The sequence below is a fragment of the Pipistrellus hanaki genome (assembly GCF_964339955.1).
Source record: "Pipistrellus hanaki genome assembly, chromosome: 5".
Taxonomy (NCBI): Eukaryota; Metazoa; Chordata; class Mammalia; order Chiroptera; family Vespertilionidae; genus Pipistrellus; species Pipistrellus hanaki.
Window position 1 is genome coordinate 81238809 of NC_140507.1, and position 16254 is coordinate 81255062.

Genomic DNA, 16254 nt, shown 5'->3' on the forward strand with positions numbered 1-16254 from the left:
CTGGTTCAGTGCTCAGGAATGTCCGGCTGCAGGTGCAGGTTACGTCATTCTCCGTCCATCAGCTGGGGGAAGGGAGGATCTATCAAAAAGAAAGAAGAGGTTCCGGTGTTTGATGACAGTTTGAAATCTCACGGTGGGGACAAGTACAGAGTGGCGCTCAGGCCCTCACCATCTGCTTTCCTTGGACTGGGGCTAACGCAGCTGCGGGGAGAGCCTGTGGCCCCGGCAGGGGCTGGGTCTTGGACATTGCCCGGAGAGTAGCCTTTGCCCGGGCTGGGGGCGGGGTGGTGGACAGTGAATCAGTCCGAACCACGGAGGGCAAAGTCCCGCACGGCGGGCAGGACCGGAGTCTAGTCTCTGCCACCTGCGGCGGGCCGGACTGGGTCCACCTAGCGATTCAAGGGGGCCAGAGCCACAGACGCCCCCTCCTTCGGGGTCTCGTAGGACGGCTTCTCCGAGGAAGGGCGGGTGGGGCCAAAGTCGGATCTGAATGCGGGGTGGGGACGGGATTTCGCGGCCTGGGGACCCGCGGGGCACCGGCCTGGAGGCGTGGCCGGGGCCGGAGTGTGCGCACAGAGGCTGGGACCCGCCGCCAGGGGGCGCCAGTGCCGGGGTTGGAGGATCGGGGCGGGACCTGCTGGGACCGTGGGTCCCGGAGACCCCCAGAGCTGGGACAGCGCCGGGGCCGGGGGGCGGGGCCCGGCGGGGAAGCTGCGATGCGATCGGGGATGCAGCGACAGCCTCCCCTGCCCCTCCGTGCGGTCCCGAGGCCCCTTCCCACGAGGGAGTGACACCCGCCGCCCCGGCCCGCACCCCAATCGCTGCGGCCGCTGGGCAGGGCCTGCGCGCAGGTGCGGGGCTCGGAGGCCCGCCCCGAGGCGGGGAGAGCCCGCCCCCGCCCCCCGCGGCCCGGCCCTCGCCGCGTCCGCCGGGTGCGCTGTCCCCGCGTCCGCCTCTGGCGGGCCCCGTGCGATCACGCCACCAGCAGGGTTTTGGGGACCGCGGAGGGGGCGTTGGCACCCGACCGTGTAGACGCGGCCCGGCCTCGCCATGAAGTCCCGCAGGGACAAGCTGCACATCCCGGCGCTGACCCTCGAGTGAGTGGCTGGGGGGGAGGACCAGGGGGGAGGGGCGGCGGCCACCACCCGTCCCCCCAGCCTCTGTTCCAGTGGTTCAGACGGGCACCGCTGCCTCCCAGGAGCTTGCCTGGGGGACCCGGCTGGCCCCGCCCTCGAGGCCTGCAGGAGACCCGGAATCCGGGCCTTGGCCCCTTCCTCCTTTTCCTGGAGAACCGCAGCCCCGGTCGGGCCTGCGGAGTGGGCCACCCACAGGGCGCCGCCAGGTTCACCGCCCCCGGCCTCTCTCTTTGCAGTCTGTCTCCGAGTAGCCAGAGTCCGTCCTTGCTGAGCCCCAGCAGCCCCTGCAGCCCCTGCAGCCCCTCCCTGGGACTGCACCCCTGGAGGTAAGTGACAGCCAGCAGGGCAGGGCTGACAGGCCCTGGGACCCCAAAGCCCCGGAAACGCCCCAAACCCAGCTCCCTCCCCAAGGCACTGTGGGCTGCTGACCTCGCCTTCTGGGCCTCAGTTTACCCCTCCATAAAATGGCGCTGTGAACCACAGGAGGGTCCTGATGGGGAAACTACACTTTCAGTCCCAGCCAGCAGGTCCCCTGTCTGACAGGTGGCCAAGGTGAGGCCAGAACTTGAGGTGTTGCCCAAGGTCCTGAGGCAGGTGCTGGGTTCCCAGCCTGCCCCGAACCCTCCCTGCTGAATCAGCCTGGCTCCCAGCCTGTGACCTCAGGGATTCCCCACACCCAGCGCAGCTGGCCAGAAAGCTCCCTCCTCTGAACGAACACACACACACACACACACACACACACGGTTAAGAGTTCACCATGACAGCCCCAGCCCCTGAACCTAACCGGGCAGAGAAGTGTAGGCAGAAAAAATCCTGCTTGACCGAGCACCAGCCTTAAGATCCCTCCGAAACCCTTGGAGGGAGGCACCTCTCCTGACCCTGTTTCCCAACTGAGGGAACAGGCTCCGAGCGGCAGCACCAGTTCTCTTGGCTCCGCGTGTCTGGGGGCTCAGCCTCAGGGCCAGACTGGCCGCCAGAGTCTGTCAAGGGTTTGAGCCACCCTCTGTGACTGATGGGGCCCAGGACAGGACACAATACCCGCGTTATCCTGGGCTCCTTGTACAGCTCAGGGTGGGGACCGATGTGAGTGTCAGTGGTGTCCAGAATGTGGCGGCCCATCAGTCCTTTGCACCTTAGTGTGAATGAGCTGCCCAGGCTCTCCCCACAGGCCTTAAATGGGGAGAAGAGAGGACAATTTGGAAACCATACCGGGAACTGGGCAATAGGCAGACACCTGCAGTTGGTCAGCAGCATTTGTTAGGCACCTACTATGTGCCAGGTGCTGAGGATATAGCTGTGAGCAAAACGAACGTAGTCCCTCACGCACGGGGCTCCGGAAGTGGGTCATGAGCAAGTGGGCGGACAAACAAGATACATTCAGACAGGGGCCTCTCGGAGGAGGTTATGTTTGAGCTGAGGTGTGGACAGAACTAGGGGAGGAACCACTAGGCAGAAGGAACTGCATGTGCAAAGGTCCTGGGGCAGAACTGAAACTTTAAAAAAATATATATTTTATTGATTTTGTACAGAGAGGAAGGGTGAGAGATAGAGAGTTAGAAACATCGATGAGAGTCATCGATCAGCTGCCTCTTGCATACCCCCTACTGGGGATATGCCCGCAACCAAGGTACATGCCCTTGACTGGAATCGAACCTGGGACCTTTCAGTCCCCAAGCCGACGCTCTATCCATTGAGCCAAACCGGTTTCGGCCCAGAACTGAAACTTTTAAAGTAGGGGTGTCGAACTCAATCAGAGAAGGGGCCAAAATCTAAAATCCAGCCTAAATCGAGGGCCGAATGGTTTACTGAACAGTCATAAACTGACAATGTCATAAACTGACAGCGGAGTGCAATGATGACAGCGCGTGCGGGCCACATTGCAAGGCCTGGCGGGCTGGATTTGGCCCGCGGGCCTTGTGTTTGACACATGTGTTTTAAAGCCTCTGTGGCTGTCTTAAGGGGAAGAAGGTCTTCTGAGACAGAGGACAGGAAGGGAGATGGCAGAGGCAGGGAGGTGGCTCGGTCAACAGATGGGTAGGTGATTGTGGTTCTGGACCATTTCGAGTGTCCAGAGGCAGGCACTGCTGTAGCCTGAGGCACAGGACCTCAGACGATGTTGTCCAGGGGCACCTGGGAGACAGCGTTAGGCCAGGACTGACAGCTCTCACTTGTTGAGACCAGCCGGTTTTAGCAGGAGGAAATGGAGAAGTCTGGAGACTGCCTCACTCGCCACCAGGGGGCAGCAGATCCTCATTGCCTTGGGCCATTTAAGGACATGGGTCTTTGCCTCTAAACACCCTAGAAGCAGGTCCCCAGTTGTCCCCTCAGCCGCAGGGCCTCTTGCCTCCTCCTCCTCCGTCTCCTCATGGCCCGAATGGCCAGCACGTGAGCCAGCTCAGCCTCAGCGCCTTGGCACTTGCTGTCCTTTCTGCCCAGAGCCTTCTTGTCTCCACTTCCTCTTTTCTTTGTTTTTCAAGTATCCATCAAGCCCACAGACACGGAAGCCTTCCTCGAACACCCCCTGCTCAAGGGTGCCCCCGCCCTGGGTACAGCCATTGCACCCACCTATTCCTCTCATCCTGATCCCATCGTGGGTGGTATTTCCATGTTTTCTTGTGTGACTGTTGGGTACTTTTCTTTTCTTTTTAATATATTTTTTTTTATTGACTTCAGAGAGGAGGGAAAGGTAGAGAGAGACAGAAACATCAGTGAGATCGAGTCATCAGTCGGTTGCATCCTGCACATCCCCTCCTGGGGATCGAACCACAAACCAGGCATGTGCCCTTGGCTGGGATTGAACCGGGACCCTTCAGTCCGCAGGCCGACGCTCTACCTTCTGAGCCAAACCAGCCAGGGCTGTTGGGTTGTTTTCTCTCCCAGAGGTCTGGGAGCGACCTTAAGGGCCAGACTGGATCTGTCCTGGCCATCCTCTACCTTCAGGGCCAGCCAGGGATACACCAGGTGCTCAGTTGATGCTTGTGGCGTGGACAAGAGGGAAGCCATTGGGAGGCGCTGCCTGTGGTGGGTGTGGTGGTGGCGGTGGTGGTGGCGGTGGTGGTGGTGGCGGTGGTGGTGGCGGCGGCGGCGGTGGTGGTGTGGTGGTGGTGGTAAGAGGTGTTAAGGAAGGTCCTGAGTTGGGCCCTCACAGACAGGGGGCAACAGAGGCTGTTCTGGGCAGGAAGAGCATGGTCAGAGGAGAGCTCTCTGGGGCCCTGAATGCCAAGGATAGAAAGAATTTGGATTTCCTACCCAGGGTACTTGGACAGAGTATGGGACCGAGAAGGGTGTAGACAGCGCGTGGACAGGTGGGAAGGGTACACTCTCCCTGTCCAGGCAGCTCCTGCTCCCCGTGGCTTGGTCTGCCGAACCCGGAGAGCATTCCTGGGGGAACACCCGATAGCTGTCTGGACAAGGTGGGCCACTGAGTGTGACGTGGACATGAGGGGGCAGGATGGGGAGCCTGAGAAAAATCAGTCGCAAGAGAGACAAGCAGGTTAGAGCTACGCACTAGGCAGCCGCATGCCCCCTCTACCTCAGTCTCCCTTCTCAGATATGTGATCTGGTGGCAGCCTCAGCACTGGGCCGGGTACCAAAGTGTCATGTTGCCTGTGAAGGGGCCGCCCTCAGAGTGATGTTGACCCTGACTTACTGGGACTGTCATGAGAAGAGGGAAGCATTAATTTACTGCCTACTGTATGAGACCTTTCTCCTTCCGTAGTGAACATGAGGTTCTGTACCCCTACTCCCCCTGCCTCCCAAGCCAGGGAACCGTCACTTTTGGTGCTTCCAGTTCTTCCCATTTTCACAAGGGATTGTGTAGAAGGAGAAACAGAGGCCAGGAAGTTAGCCTGAGGCCGTATGTACATATAATTCCTGTAATCCTCTTGTCAGCCTGTTTCCCTCCCATTTCATAGCTGAAAAGATTTGCAAAATCACATCAAGCCTCTGATTCCGGACTGTAGCCAGGCTGGAGATCTTTTCTGTCAGACTGACAGGCAGAGCCTGGCCTGCCAGAGGCCCTGACTCAGTTTGCCAAACAGCCCCTCTGTGCCAGCCCAGGCCTGGGCGGTGCTGGAAACCCGAGGAGCCCCAAGTCTGGGGGAGACAAAAGCCGGGAGACCCAAGGGAAGGCTTCCTGGAGGAGGGGGCGCTGGGTTTTGCCAGACACGAAGGGTGTTCCCAAGAGGGGAGCCAGCGTAGGCGAAGTGGCATGGGCCCCGCCTGGCCGCCGGCTGCGCCGCGGGGCTCGCACCGAGCCGAAGGGGTTCGCGCCGCTGGAGAGAAGGGAAGGGCGGGCGGCGATCGGAGTTACCGTACTTTTTATGGGGAAGAAGGAGCCATGTTCCCAGGCCCAGCCTCCGAGAACCGCCAACGCCCCGCCCCCGCCGCTCCCGCCCTAGCAACGGCCGGACCTGTCCGCGCAGAGGCCCCCGCAACGCCCCGCCCCCCCGCCCGCGGCCCTCGCAACGCCCCGCCCCTCCGCCCGCGGCCCTCGCAACGCCCCGCCCCGCCCTGGCAACGCCCCGCCCACTCAGCTGCACGCGGGGCCCGCGGCGCCGCTTCCGCCTCGCTCGTCCCGCCCCCGACAGGCCCCGCTGGGCGGGGTCCCCGGGCGCGCGCTTCCTCCCCGCCACCCACCCCACCCCACCCACCCGGGCCCCGGGGCCCCCCCTCCCCACCCTGTGCCTATGCCCTCCCCGCGCCGCCGGGCTCCGGGCGCCGATCCCGCCGCGGAGGCTGGCCCCCGGCCGCCGCCGGCTGCGCCCACGCGCCTCCCGGGCCTCGGGCGGCACAAAGGGAAGCCGCAGCATGTCTGACCCCAGCTACTGGACGGCGGTGGCGGCGCCCGGCCACCGGAGCCGCCTGGCCAAGGGCGCGCTGCTGCAGCGCTCCAAGAGGTAGGGACCCGCGGGGCGGAGCGCGGCGGAGGCCGGATGGACACACCGGTTGCCGGGAGTGTGTCTGGGTGACGGGAGGGGGACGGAGAAGGGCGCTCTGGGACCCAGGCATCCGCAGGTGTCCCCGACACCCTTCTGGGGCGAGTGTGTTGTGCCAGTCCGGGTCGCAGCCGGGGTCCGAATGAGGCAGCCGTGAGTTGAGACAGGATTCGAACCCAGGGCTCTAGTCCCGGGCCGAACCCGGGGGGAGGTGCTTCTTGGAAAAACTGACGCCGCCGATCTCCCCGATCTCCCCGATCTCTCTCTCCGTGGGGCCCTGCTAGAAATGGTGATTCACAAACAAACATTTGCAGCACGCGGCTGGCGAGCGTGTGTCAGGAGCAACGATAGCGGGGGTTACCCTGGAACAAAGCCCGGCCCGACTTGGGAGTCTCAGTTTCCCCTTCTAAAAGCCAGAGACCAAGCGAGGTTCTGTGGGCTCTCCGGGACCTGGACTCAAACGCCAGCTCCGCCAGCGTCAGGCTGTGTGACCTCAACCCGTTCCTTTATCTCTCTGTGCCTGGGTGTCTCCTGGTGCTGGGATGGGACGTTGCCCAAAGGGGCGGACAGGCGGAGGCTGGGCGGGGGAACCTTGAATGCCAAGTCCAAGGATTTAGGCTCTTCTCCCAGACCCCAGAGAGCCACAGAGGGCTTATGAGCACCTCGGGCGGGGATTGGGTGCAGGAACTAGCCTCAGGCCCCTGTTTTCCCCCATATTCTCATTCTGTTGGACCACATGGGTGGTGGTTGGACTTCAGGGTCCTGGGCCCTCCCGGGAGGGCCGTGCAAATGCTCAGCACTCAACAGACGCTCAGAAAGTGAGCAGACCGGGCCCACTTCCCCCCTGACATCTCCCGTCAGGCTGTTTTCAAGAAGACCCCGCCTGAGAGGAAGCAGTAGGCTGCCAAGTATTTTTCCCAAATGCTGTGGAAAGTGACACATGATGGGAGTGGAGGGGGGTGAGGAACCAGGTGAGGGGCAGGGAGAGGATGTGGGACTGGTTTGTGTGTGAGGGTGGGGGGTGGGCAGGAAGTTTTGCAGGAACCTGCGGGTTTCACTTTTGCTTCGGCGCCTCAGTCTAGAAGACAATCCCTGCGGCTGTTGATCTGTAGCCTCAGTTTCCCAGGCTGGGAAATGGGTACATCTGGCCTCTCCCACCTCCCGGCCTGTTGGAATTGACACGCGGTGACTTAATTATCCGGGGAGGCATGGCCTGCACCCTGACAATGCACCAGGCTCTCCCTGCAAGCCAACAGGACGACATGTACCCACCACCATTTGCCCAGCGCCGGCCCCAAAGCTGAGCTTGGTGTATTGGCTTTTATCAAATCTTCCCAGCAGATGGGGAAACTGAGGCTCAGAGGAACAGCTGTGAGCAGGCTGGATCCAAACACCAGCCCCCACCCACGCCTTCCTTGTCGCCTGGATCGGTGGCTGACCACGCTTCCCCACACCTCCTCCCGCCCCGTGCCTTCTCCCTGGGACCGTGTTCCTGGGCCCGCGGAGCGGAGGCTTCTCTCCCTCCCCAGGCAGAGTGCTGCGGCTGCGCTGAGTTGGCAGCTGGGTGTGTGGGCTGATGCACTTGCTGAACAAGTAGAGCTGTTGCTGGGCGACTGATCTGAGGGAGTTGGGGGCGGGGGGGGGGGGGGTTGGTGGCTGGAGACAATGTGGTTCCCACCTTCCCTCCGTCAGTGGGCGCTGGGGCCAGGGCACAGGTACGGGTGGGCTCAGCCTGAGCGGGGGGCTGGCGGCCAGGGGAGCTGGGATGGAAGGAAGGAAGGAAATGTGTTGGCAGAGCAGAAGGCAGGGCACTCCTGCACAAGATCCTGACTCTAGGTTTTTGTTTTGTTTGTTTTAAACATTTTTTATTGGTTTCAGAGAGGAAGAGAGAGGGAGGGAAAGAGAGAAACATCAATAATGAGAGAGAATCATGGATCGGCTGCCTCCTGCACGCCCCACACTGGCATGTGCCCTAACCGGGAATCAAACCATAACCTCCTAGTTCATAGATGGATGCTCAACCCCTGAGCTACGGCGGCCCAGTGACCTTAGGGTTTTTAAGGGTCAGGCTGGCATGTTGGGGGTTTGGGGGAGGAAGGTTGCCGAGGGATGGGGCCGTGGCCTGGGAAAAGGGCATGGAATGGGGTAGGGGCGCGCCTTAACCCACTGGTGGGCTCCCGGGTCCTTTCCACCCTCTGCCTTAGTCCCCGGAGCCCCTGGCAGTGGCCACAGCGTGGGAAAGGGGTGGAGGTGGGGTGTGGACACCAAAGCCTGGAACATCAGGCTGGCTGCTCCTGGCTGTGTGCGGTGACCACCAGGCCGGAAGTGCTTCGTGCCACCACTGATAATAACCGTATTATAAATAGCACATAAATAGCACATTTAATACAAACAATATTTGTCTGCCCTGGCCAGTGTGGCTCAGTGGATAGAGCATCGGCCTGGGGACTGAAGGGTCCCGGGTTCGATTCGGGTCACATGCATGTGCCTTGGTTGCGGGCACATCCCCAGTGGGGAGTGTGCAGGAGGCAGCTGATCGATGTTTCTCTCTCATCCATGTTTCTAACTCTCTATCCATCTCCCTTCCTCTCTCTAAAAAAATCAATAAAATATATTTAAAGAATAATATTTGTCAAATACAACCCCACTGGGCCTCCAACCAAGGGCCTCGGGGGAGTCAGTCGGGGGCGGAGCGGGAGTGGTCCTGCCCAGTTTCCTATCCGGCCCCAGGGCCAGCTGCGTGTGTGCCCCAGCCGGGGCAGCGCCTAACCCCGTCCCCACCTGCCCCTGCAGCTGCCGCAGCGGGAACCGCAAGAGCCTCGTGGTGGGAACACCCTCGCCGACCCTCTCCAGGCCCCTGTCGCCGCTGTCCGTCCCCACTGGTGAGCGCGGGAGCCAGCGGGCGGGCTGTGTCCTCCCTCCACCCCCGGTGACTCAGTTTCCCCTGGCCTCCTGATCAGCAGGCAACAGCCCCCTGGACAGTCCCCGGAACTTCTCGGCCGTGTCAGCGGTCAGCTTCCCCTTTGCCCGGAGGTGAGTGGTCCCTGGCCCCGGGGGATGGTGACCTGGTGACGGCGGAGGGGACAGGCAGGTGTGTGCGCCTGGTGGACGTGCCTCCTCACCGGCCTTTTCCCCTCCCCGGCCCTGTGTCGGCCCCTCCCTCTGTCTCTGCCCCTGCCTCCTCGGTCCTCGGCAGCCACGTCTCTCGGACAGACAGGTAACGTCAACCGGCCCTAGGGGTGGGGGTGAGAGGGGACTCAACCGGGTCCAAGAAATACGAACTGAGTGAAAGCCATTTGCTCATTGAATAGGAGTTTGTTAACAAGCGTTCGTGGAGGGCCTGTCTGTGTGCCAGGCATTCGTTTAATTTTTTAACTTACGGGTTGATTTTAGGGGAGTGGGGGGAAGAAACATCAGTTTGTTGTTCCACTTACTTATGCATTCCTCGGTTGCTGCTTGTAAGTGCGCCCTGACTGGGGATTGAACCCGCAATCTTGGCGGATCGGTACGACGCTCTAACACACTGAGCTACCCCAGCCAGGGCCCGTGTGCCAGGCTCTTACACGTCACTTATCCATTCAGCATTTATTGAGTGCCCGCCGGGAGGCTGGGGAATGGGGGACTGGCCTTTGGCTTTTGGGGAGGCCTCAGTCTGGTGGAGGCAGCCAGCATGTACCCCAGCAGGTGCAACTCCGAGAGGTGGCAGCTTTGCCAGGGACAGGGGGAGGGGGGGCACTGGCTGCTGGGGTCAGGGAGGACTCCTGGAGGAGGTGTCTGAAGGACGAGGGAGGAACACTGGACTCGCCACCCTGACTTTCTGCTCTCCGCCTCATAGAGTCAGTCCTTCCCCCCGTGGGGCCAGAATCCGGCAGCCACAGTGTTTGCCCTGGGTCCCCCCAGACCCCAGGGGCCTGTCTGCCTTCCAATTCCGCTTCTCCTTTCCAGGGCCGATGGCAGAAGGTGGTCCCTCGCATCCCTCCCGTCTTCTGGCTATGGCACCAACACACCCAGCTCCACCGTCTCGGTACCGACCGTCCCACTGTGGCGGGCGGACAGGCGGGTGCAGGGGTGGCGGGCGGACAGGCGGGTGCAGGGGTGGCGGGCGGACAGGCGGGTGCAGGGTGTGTTTCACAAGGGGTCAGACAGCTGCACAGTTAGCGGGTTCCTGCCGTTGCCTCTGTGCTGTGTTCTGGGTGACTTGGGGACCCTGAGAGGACCCGGCCTCAGCCCTGGAGCTCCCCCCGGGCACACAGATTCTCCCGGGGCCTGGCCAGAGCGGGTCTGGGCGCGGCCGTGGGGAACAGGCAGAGAGGACTTCTTGGAGGAGGGGGCCTTAGGGCTGGGGCATTCGGGGATCGGAGCCAGGCATCCTGGGCCCTGAGAGGAGGTGCTGGGGTCCTGGCTGTGGGGCTGACCACCAGCCCGTGACTCTGACGCCCTCCTCCCAGTCGAGCTCATCGTCCCGGGAGCACCTCCACCAGCTTCCTTTCCAGCCGACGCCGGACGAGTTGCGCTTCCTGTCCAAGCATTTCCGCAGCTCGGAGAGCGTGGCCGACGAGGAGGGCGGCCACCGCTCACCCCGCCTTCGACCCCGCTCCCGCAGCCTCAGGTGGGCTTTGACCTCCGGGGCCTCCCGGGGCTGGCTTTGGATGGAAACATGGCAACATGGCTCCTCCTCCCTCCTGGCCTTGGCCCTGACCCAGCCTGGCTCCGCCCCCTTCCCCCGGGCTGGGTCCCGGGTCCTGTGTCACAAGCTGATCGTCACCCCCCTTCAGCCCCGGACGCACCACAGGAACCTTCGACAATGAGATCGTCATGATGAACCATGTGTACCGGGAGAGGTTCCCGAAGGTGGGCAGCGCCCTGGGCTGGACGGGCCCCAACCCCGCTCTGTGACAGGCGGGCATCCTCTGTCTCGGCTGTGTCCCCACATCTGTCCATGTCTGTTTTCCCTCCGGGTCTCCGACGTCCCCCCAGCCCTCCGACCCCATCAGCCCCATCGCCTCTCTTCCCACTGTCTCCCCGCCCTCCGTCTGCGGGTCCTGTGCCCCAGTCCCGCCCAATGACCAGGCCTCAGCCCTGGAGCTCCCCCCGGGCACACAGATTCTCCCGTCTCCCCCCGCCAGGCCACGGCCCAGATGGAGAGCCGTCTGCAGGAGTTCCTCTCCGCCTTCTCGCCCGGGGCCCAGCTGGCTCTGGCCGATGGCGTCCTGGGCTTCATCCACCACCAGATCGTTGAGCTGGCCCGCGACTGCCTGGCCAAGTCCGGAGAGGCCCTCGTCACCTCCCGCTACTTCCTGGAGATGCAGGAGAAGCTGGAGAGGCTGCTGCAGGACGTGTGTGGGGAGCTGGGGGCCGGGGGTCCCCGGGGTGGGGCGGGACAGGACCCGGGCCCATGCGTGATGCCCCGCCCACCTGCCAGGCCCACGAGCGCTCGGACAGCGAGGAGGTCGGCTTCATCGTCCAGCTGGTCCGGAAGCTGCTGATCATCATCTCACGACCTGCCAGGCTCCTGGAGTGCCTGGTGAGTCCCCTCCGTGCAGAGGGCTAGCCGAGCTCAGGCCGGGTCCCGGGGAGACAGGACATGGTTCTCGCTGTGCAGGGCCTGTGAGGCTGCCGGCCCGGGGTGGGCTCCCGGCAGGAGGGGGCCCCAGGGACAGGTTGGAGCCACAGGTCAGAGAAGGCGTTTGCAAAGGCCTGGAGGGGAGGCCGAGCCTTGGCTGACCGGAGCTCTGCGCCCCCAGGAGTTTGACCCCGAAGAGTTCTACCACCTGCTGGAGGCCGCCGAGGGCCAGGCTCGCGAGGGCCAGGGCATCAAGACGGACCTGCCGCAATACATCATCGGGCAGCTGGGCCTGGCCAAGGACCCCCTGGAGGGTGAGCTGACGGGCAGGGAGGCGAAGGAGACGGAGGGGAGGCTGGCATAGTCACGCTACCCTTGTCTCTCTGTTCCCTGCCTTCGGTCACCTATGGGCCCTGCTGTGGGGAAAGGGCCCGAGATTCCAGGGTCAGGCGGCTGCCCACGGGGCCCCCTGACCTTCCAGGGCAGTGGTCAGCAAACTGCAGCTCGAGAGCCACACGCGGCTCTTTGGCCCCTTGAGTGTGGCTCTTCCACAAAATTCCACTGCCTGGGCAAATCTATTTTGAAGAAGTGGTTTTTGAAAAAATTTAAGTTTAAAAACTGTGGCTCCTAAAAGAAATTTCAGTCGTTGAACTGTTGATATTTGGCTCTGGTGACGAATGAGTTTGCCGAGCACTGTTCCAGGGCCTTGGGACCCCTGTGTTCTCAAACGCAGAGTTGAAATGGGCCAGGGCACCAGGGACCACCCCTGGCACTGACATTCACATCGTCCTGCAAGTTCTCAAAGCCTGTTTCCAGTCTCATCCGACGGTGGGCCCGGGGGCGGGCTCCGAGTCTGTTCAGACCGCCTGCCGACGAGAACCCCCCACACGGCCAGGGCGGGGGAGCCAAGGTGGAACTGGGGTGGCCTGTCCTGGGTGGTGAGGGCAGGCTGGGAAGAGGTGATGTGCGGGCTGAGGATGGAGAGGTGACCAGATGCAGGTGGGAGGAGAAAAGGGGGAGCTAGCCGGGGGAACCACGAAGGCCCTGAGGTGGGACGGTGCCCGGCCTGTGGGAGAGCAGCAGAGGATGTCGCCGGGGGAGGGGAGCTGCTGGAGGCGAGGGCTTGGCAGGGCCTGGGTCCAGTGGCCAGTGTCCACCTAGCGTTACGGCTGTGCTAACGGTCCCCATTTAGAGCTGGAAAGACTGAGGCTCCGGGCAGAGGAGGTAGAGCAGGGGACCAGACACGGGTGACCCTGGTGGACGGGGCTTGTGGACAGCTGGCTTCCTGTCTGTCCAGTGGAAATAGCTCAGGTAGCGCTGGGGGTGGGCCTGCCGTCAGAGGGTGCAGGAAGTGGTGAGGCAGATGGCGGCGGAAGCTGTGGGGGCAGAACACCTCCCCATACCTTGGGGGGCCACTGAGAGTGGAAGGGGCTGCATTGGAGCCAGGCCTCTCTCTCACCCCCGAGTCCCCACCGCCCCGTTCCAGACGAACTCTGGGACCGTGAGACTTCATTGCCTCGGTCACAGCTCACGGACCACTCACGGTGACCAGCCCTTTGCCAGGACCTGGGACGGGGCTGTAAGGGGGCTCCTCCCCCTTGGCCACGCCCTGAGCTGGGAGGTTTTCAGGAGCCAGTGTCACAACTGGTGTCACTGGTCCGAAGTTTGGAGCCGGGGATTGATGAAAGCTGAGTATCTGGAGCTTGGGCTGCCTGCTGGTCCTTCTAGACAGTTCCTCCGCTGTTTAGTCCGGCCTCCTGAGCTTCGCTCAGACTTGGGCATGGTAAAGGCCCATTGGCAGTATCATGGGGGTTGGGCATCCCTAGCCCCAGATGAGCCTTGGGGGCCTCGGAAATCTGGGTGACAGGCAAAGTGTAGAAGCCCCGTTCAAGGCTCCCCCCTTGTCTTGCAGAGATGGAGCCTCTGAGTCACCTTGATGGCAAAGGACAGCCCCCAGCGCCCGAGTCCCTGGAGGTGAGGCCCAGAGCTTTGGGTCCCCGCACCTGTCTTGTTCTTTCCAGGCAGCTGTGGGAGGGGCTGGGTTTGCAGAAGTTTTTGCATGACTGGTGATTAATAAATGCCTGTGACTATGAGGGGAAGGTGGGGGAAGTTAGGTTGCCGTGCTGTGTAGGTTGGGCAGGGCTGGAGGGGGGGCACTGGAAAGGTTTTGAAGGATGTGTAGGAGTTCTCTGGGTAAAGGGCACATCTTGAGCCAAAGCTCAGAAACGTGGTCCCTGAGTTGGAGAAGTTCGGATGGGAGAGAGAGTGGCATCAGGCACCAGGAGGGCTTGGGGGCCGGGGAAGCCCAAACCACTCCTCAGGGAGCCAGGACCCTGAGCCCTCTCGTCCCACAGAGCCGCGCCCTGGTCGGCCCGTCACGGAGGAAGCCATGTGAGAGTGACTTCGAGACCATCAAGCTCATTAGCAACGGGGCCTATGGGTGAGTCCTCAGGTTCCCCATACACCCATTTCTCAGATGCCCACAGAGATGGCTAAGGCCCGGGCAGGGGAAACGGAGGCCTACAGAGGGAGATGGAGATGCAGTAACACAGCAGGCAAGGCCTGGAAGGTACTCATCCTTCATCAGGTGTAGGAGGTTCTGGTCAGGACAGAAGATGACCACACGGTGGCAGTAGCGTGCAGCAAGCATTATTTGCCGCTTGGACAGATTTGCAGAGGGTGGGAGTGGGGAGTCCCTGACAGCATGAGGCCATCAGAGCAAGATAGATGTGAGAGGGGGCCAGTGGCCAGGTGGGGAGTCTTTGGGTCAGAGAGCCCCAAAGGGCAGCATCAGCATGTGTAGGTCCCCTATAACCCCAGGGTTTATCTGTGTCCGGGAGCCGCTGGGTGCAGTTTCATCAAGCATATAAAGCCAGCAGGCACTCCATGGCTAAGGACGTGCTCATTTGGATTCTGTGTCATGGGTCTCAGCTACGAATGAATAAATACTCTAAGGTAAGGTGACCAGACGTCCTGCTTTTGGCGGGACAGCCCCGATTTTCAACAATTTGTCCCGCGGCATTTTTAAAAAAGTCCCGATTTTTGGACAAAAATCGGGACTTTTTTAAAAATGCCACGGGACAAATTGTTGAAAATCGGGACATCTGGTCACCTTACTCCAAGGGCCAGTACACCAGGGCCACGTCCGGTTCACTTGTAGGGCACCAAGGAGGGCAGCTTACTGCTAGGGTGGCCGCTTGGGGAGAGGGGCCGGGGTGGAGACAGGTGTCCCAGAGGGAGAGCCCAGCACAGACCAACGCCCTCAGACCGGGTCCGAGGCCCGGGCTGGCTCCCCGGGGCCGCCGGGGCCGTGTGCGCAGGCCTCAGCGGCCCGGCCTCCCTCCAGGGCCGTCTACCTGGTGCGGCACCGGGACACCCGCCAGCGCTTCGCCATCAAGAAGATCAACAAGCAGAACCTGATCCTGCGCAACCAGATCCAGCAGGTCTTCGTGGAGCGCGACATCCTCACCTTCGCCGAGAACCCCTTCGTGGTCAGCATGTTCTGCTCCTTCGAGACCCGGCGCCACCTCTGCATGGTCATGGAGTACGTGGAAGGTGCGGCCCCGGCAGCAGGGAGCTCGCCCTCTGCCTGGGAGGAAGCCCTCCCTCGGGCCGGGCTGGGATCTGTTCTGGCCTCCGGGGCTCCCAGCCTGCCTCGGGGGCCCTCGGTCTAAGATGGGGCATCAGGGCAGGCGGAGCCCAAAGAAGAGGGTCAGGGAGGGACCCCTGGAGGATGGGGGGAAGATGTACATCCTTGCAGGGGGGACCGGTGGACAGAGGCCTGGAGGCTGGGGGGCCGCGGGAGGGTCAGGGTGAGGAGTTTCGGCTTCAGGTTTGCAGTTCAGGACGGAGCAGTCCCTGCAGGTAAGTGAGTGAACAGGCACCAAGGTGCTGCCAGGCAAGGAGAGAGCATGCACTTCGGGGTGCCCGCTGTGTACGGGGAAAAACTGTGCACTTGACAGAGCTGCTCCTCTGTCCGGGGAAAATCAGGAGGCAGGGTCTGTCCTCCCCAAACCCCGTCCGGTTCCCCACCGGGTTCAGCACCCACTGGGGACCTTAGGCACCCGGCGGGCGTTACAGAGGCGCCGGGCAGGGCTGTAGAGACCACGCCCCTGACACGGCTGCCCTTGCAGGCGGTGACTGCGCCACGCTCCTGAAGAACATGGGCCCGCTGCCCGTGGACATGGCCCGCATGTACTTCGCAGAGACGGTGCTGGCGCTGGAGTACCTGCACAACTACGGCATCGTGCACAGAGACCTCAAGCCGGACAAGTGAGCTGCCGGGCCTCAGGGCGGTCCCGGAGGGCTGGGGTGGGGGTTGGAGCCATGCATTGGGGCGGGGCATCGATGGCCTCTGGGGCTGCTCAGGAGCCCCACCTGTCTGGGTTCTGTTGGCAACGTGGGGCCCCTCCTGTCAGGAAGGCACATCTTGAGCACCTGATGTGTGCAGAGGAGAGCAGTTACTTAATAGGCACTTGTATTCAGGGGAAGGACTGCACGTAGGAGGTGGTGCCAGGGAAAGGGAGGGGATGTGCACTTAGGATGAGGAACTGTATGTGGGAAGGGATCATGCACGCAGAGCTGCTACTGCACGAGGGGAAAGAACATGCACTTATGA

At 62.3% G+C, this 16254-nt stretch overlaps 1 protein-coding gene across 8 annotated transcripts in view; it reads left to right on the top strand.

Annotated features, from left to right (window-relative positions):
- Positions 1-16254, top strand: part of MAST3 (microtubule associated serine/threonine kinase 3) — a 36562-nt gene that overhangs the window by 6728 nt on the left and 13580 nt on the right. The window contains exons 3-16 of one of the 8 annotated variants that reach the window (XM_084885831.1): positions 1373-1462; positions 8867-8955; positions 9034-9106; positions 9270-9290; positions 10019-10097; positions 10522-10682; positions 10849-10924; positions 11200-11409; positions 11496-11597; positions 11818-11950; positions 13549-13610; positions 13991-14076; positions 14983-15191; positions 15770-15908. In XM_084885831.1, coding sequence (XP_084741957.1) covers positions 1373-1462; positions 8867-8955; positions 9034-9106; positions 9270-9290; positions 10019-10097; positions 10522-10682; positions 10849-10924; positions 11200-11409; positions 11496-11597; positions 11818-11950; positions 13549-13610; positions 13991-14076; positions 14983-15191; positions 15770-15908 — 1530 coding nt within the window. Of the gene's footprint in view, positions 1-925; positions 1098-1372; positions 1463-5713; positions 6035-8866; positions 8956-9033; positions 9107-9269; positions 9291-10018; positions 10098-10521; positions 10683-10848; positions 10925-11199; positions 11410-11495; positions 11598-11817; positions 11951-13548; positions 13611-13990; positions 14077-14982; positions 15192-15769; positions 15909-16254 lie in introns of those variants that run through there. The other 7 variants (XM_084885834.1, XM_084885832.1, XM_084885833.1 and 4 more) reach the window with 7 other exon arrangements.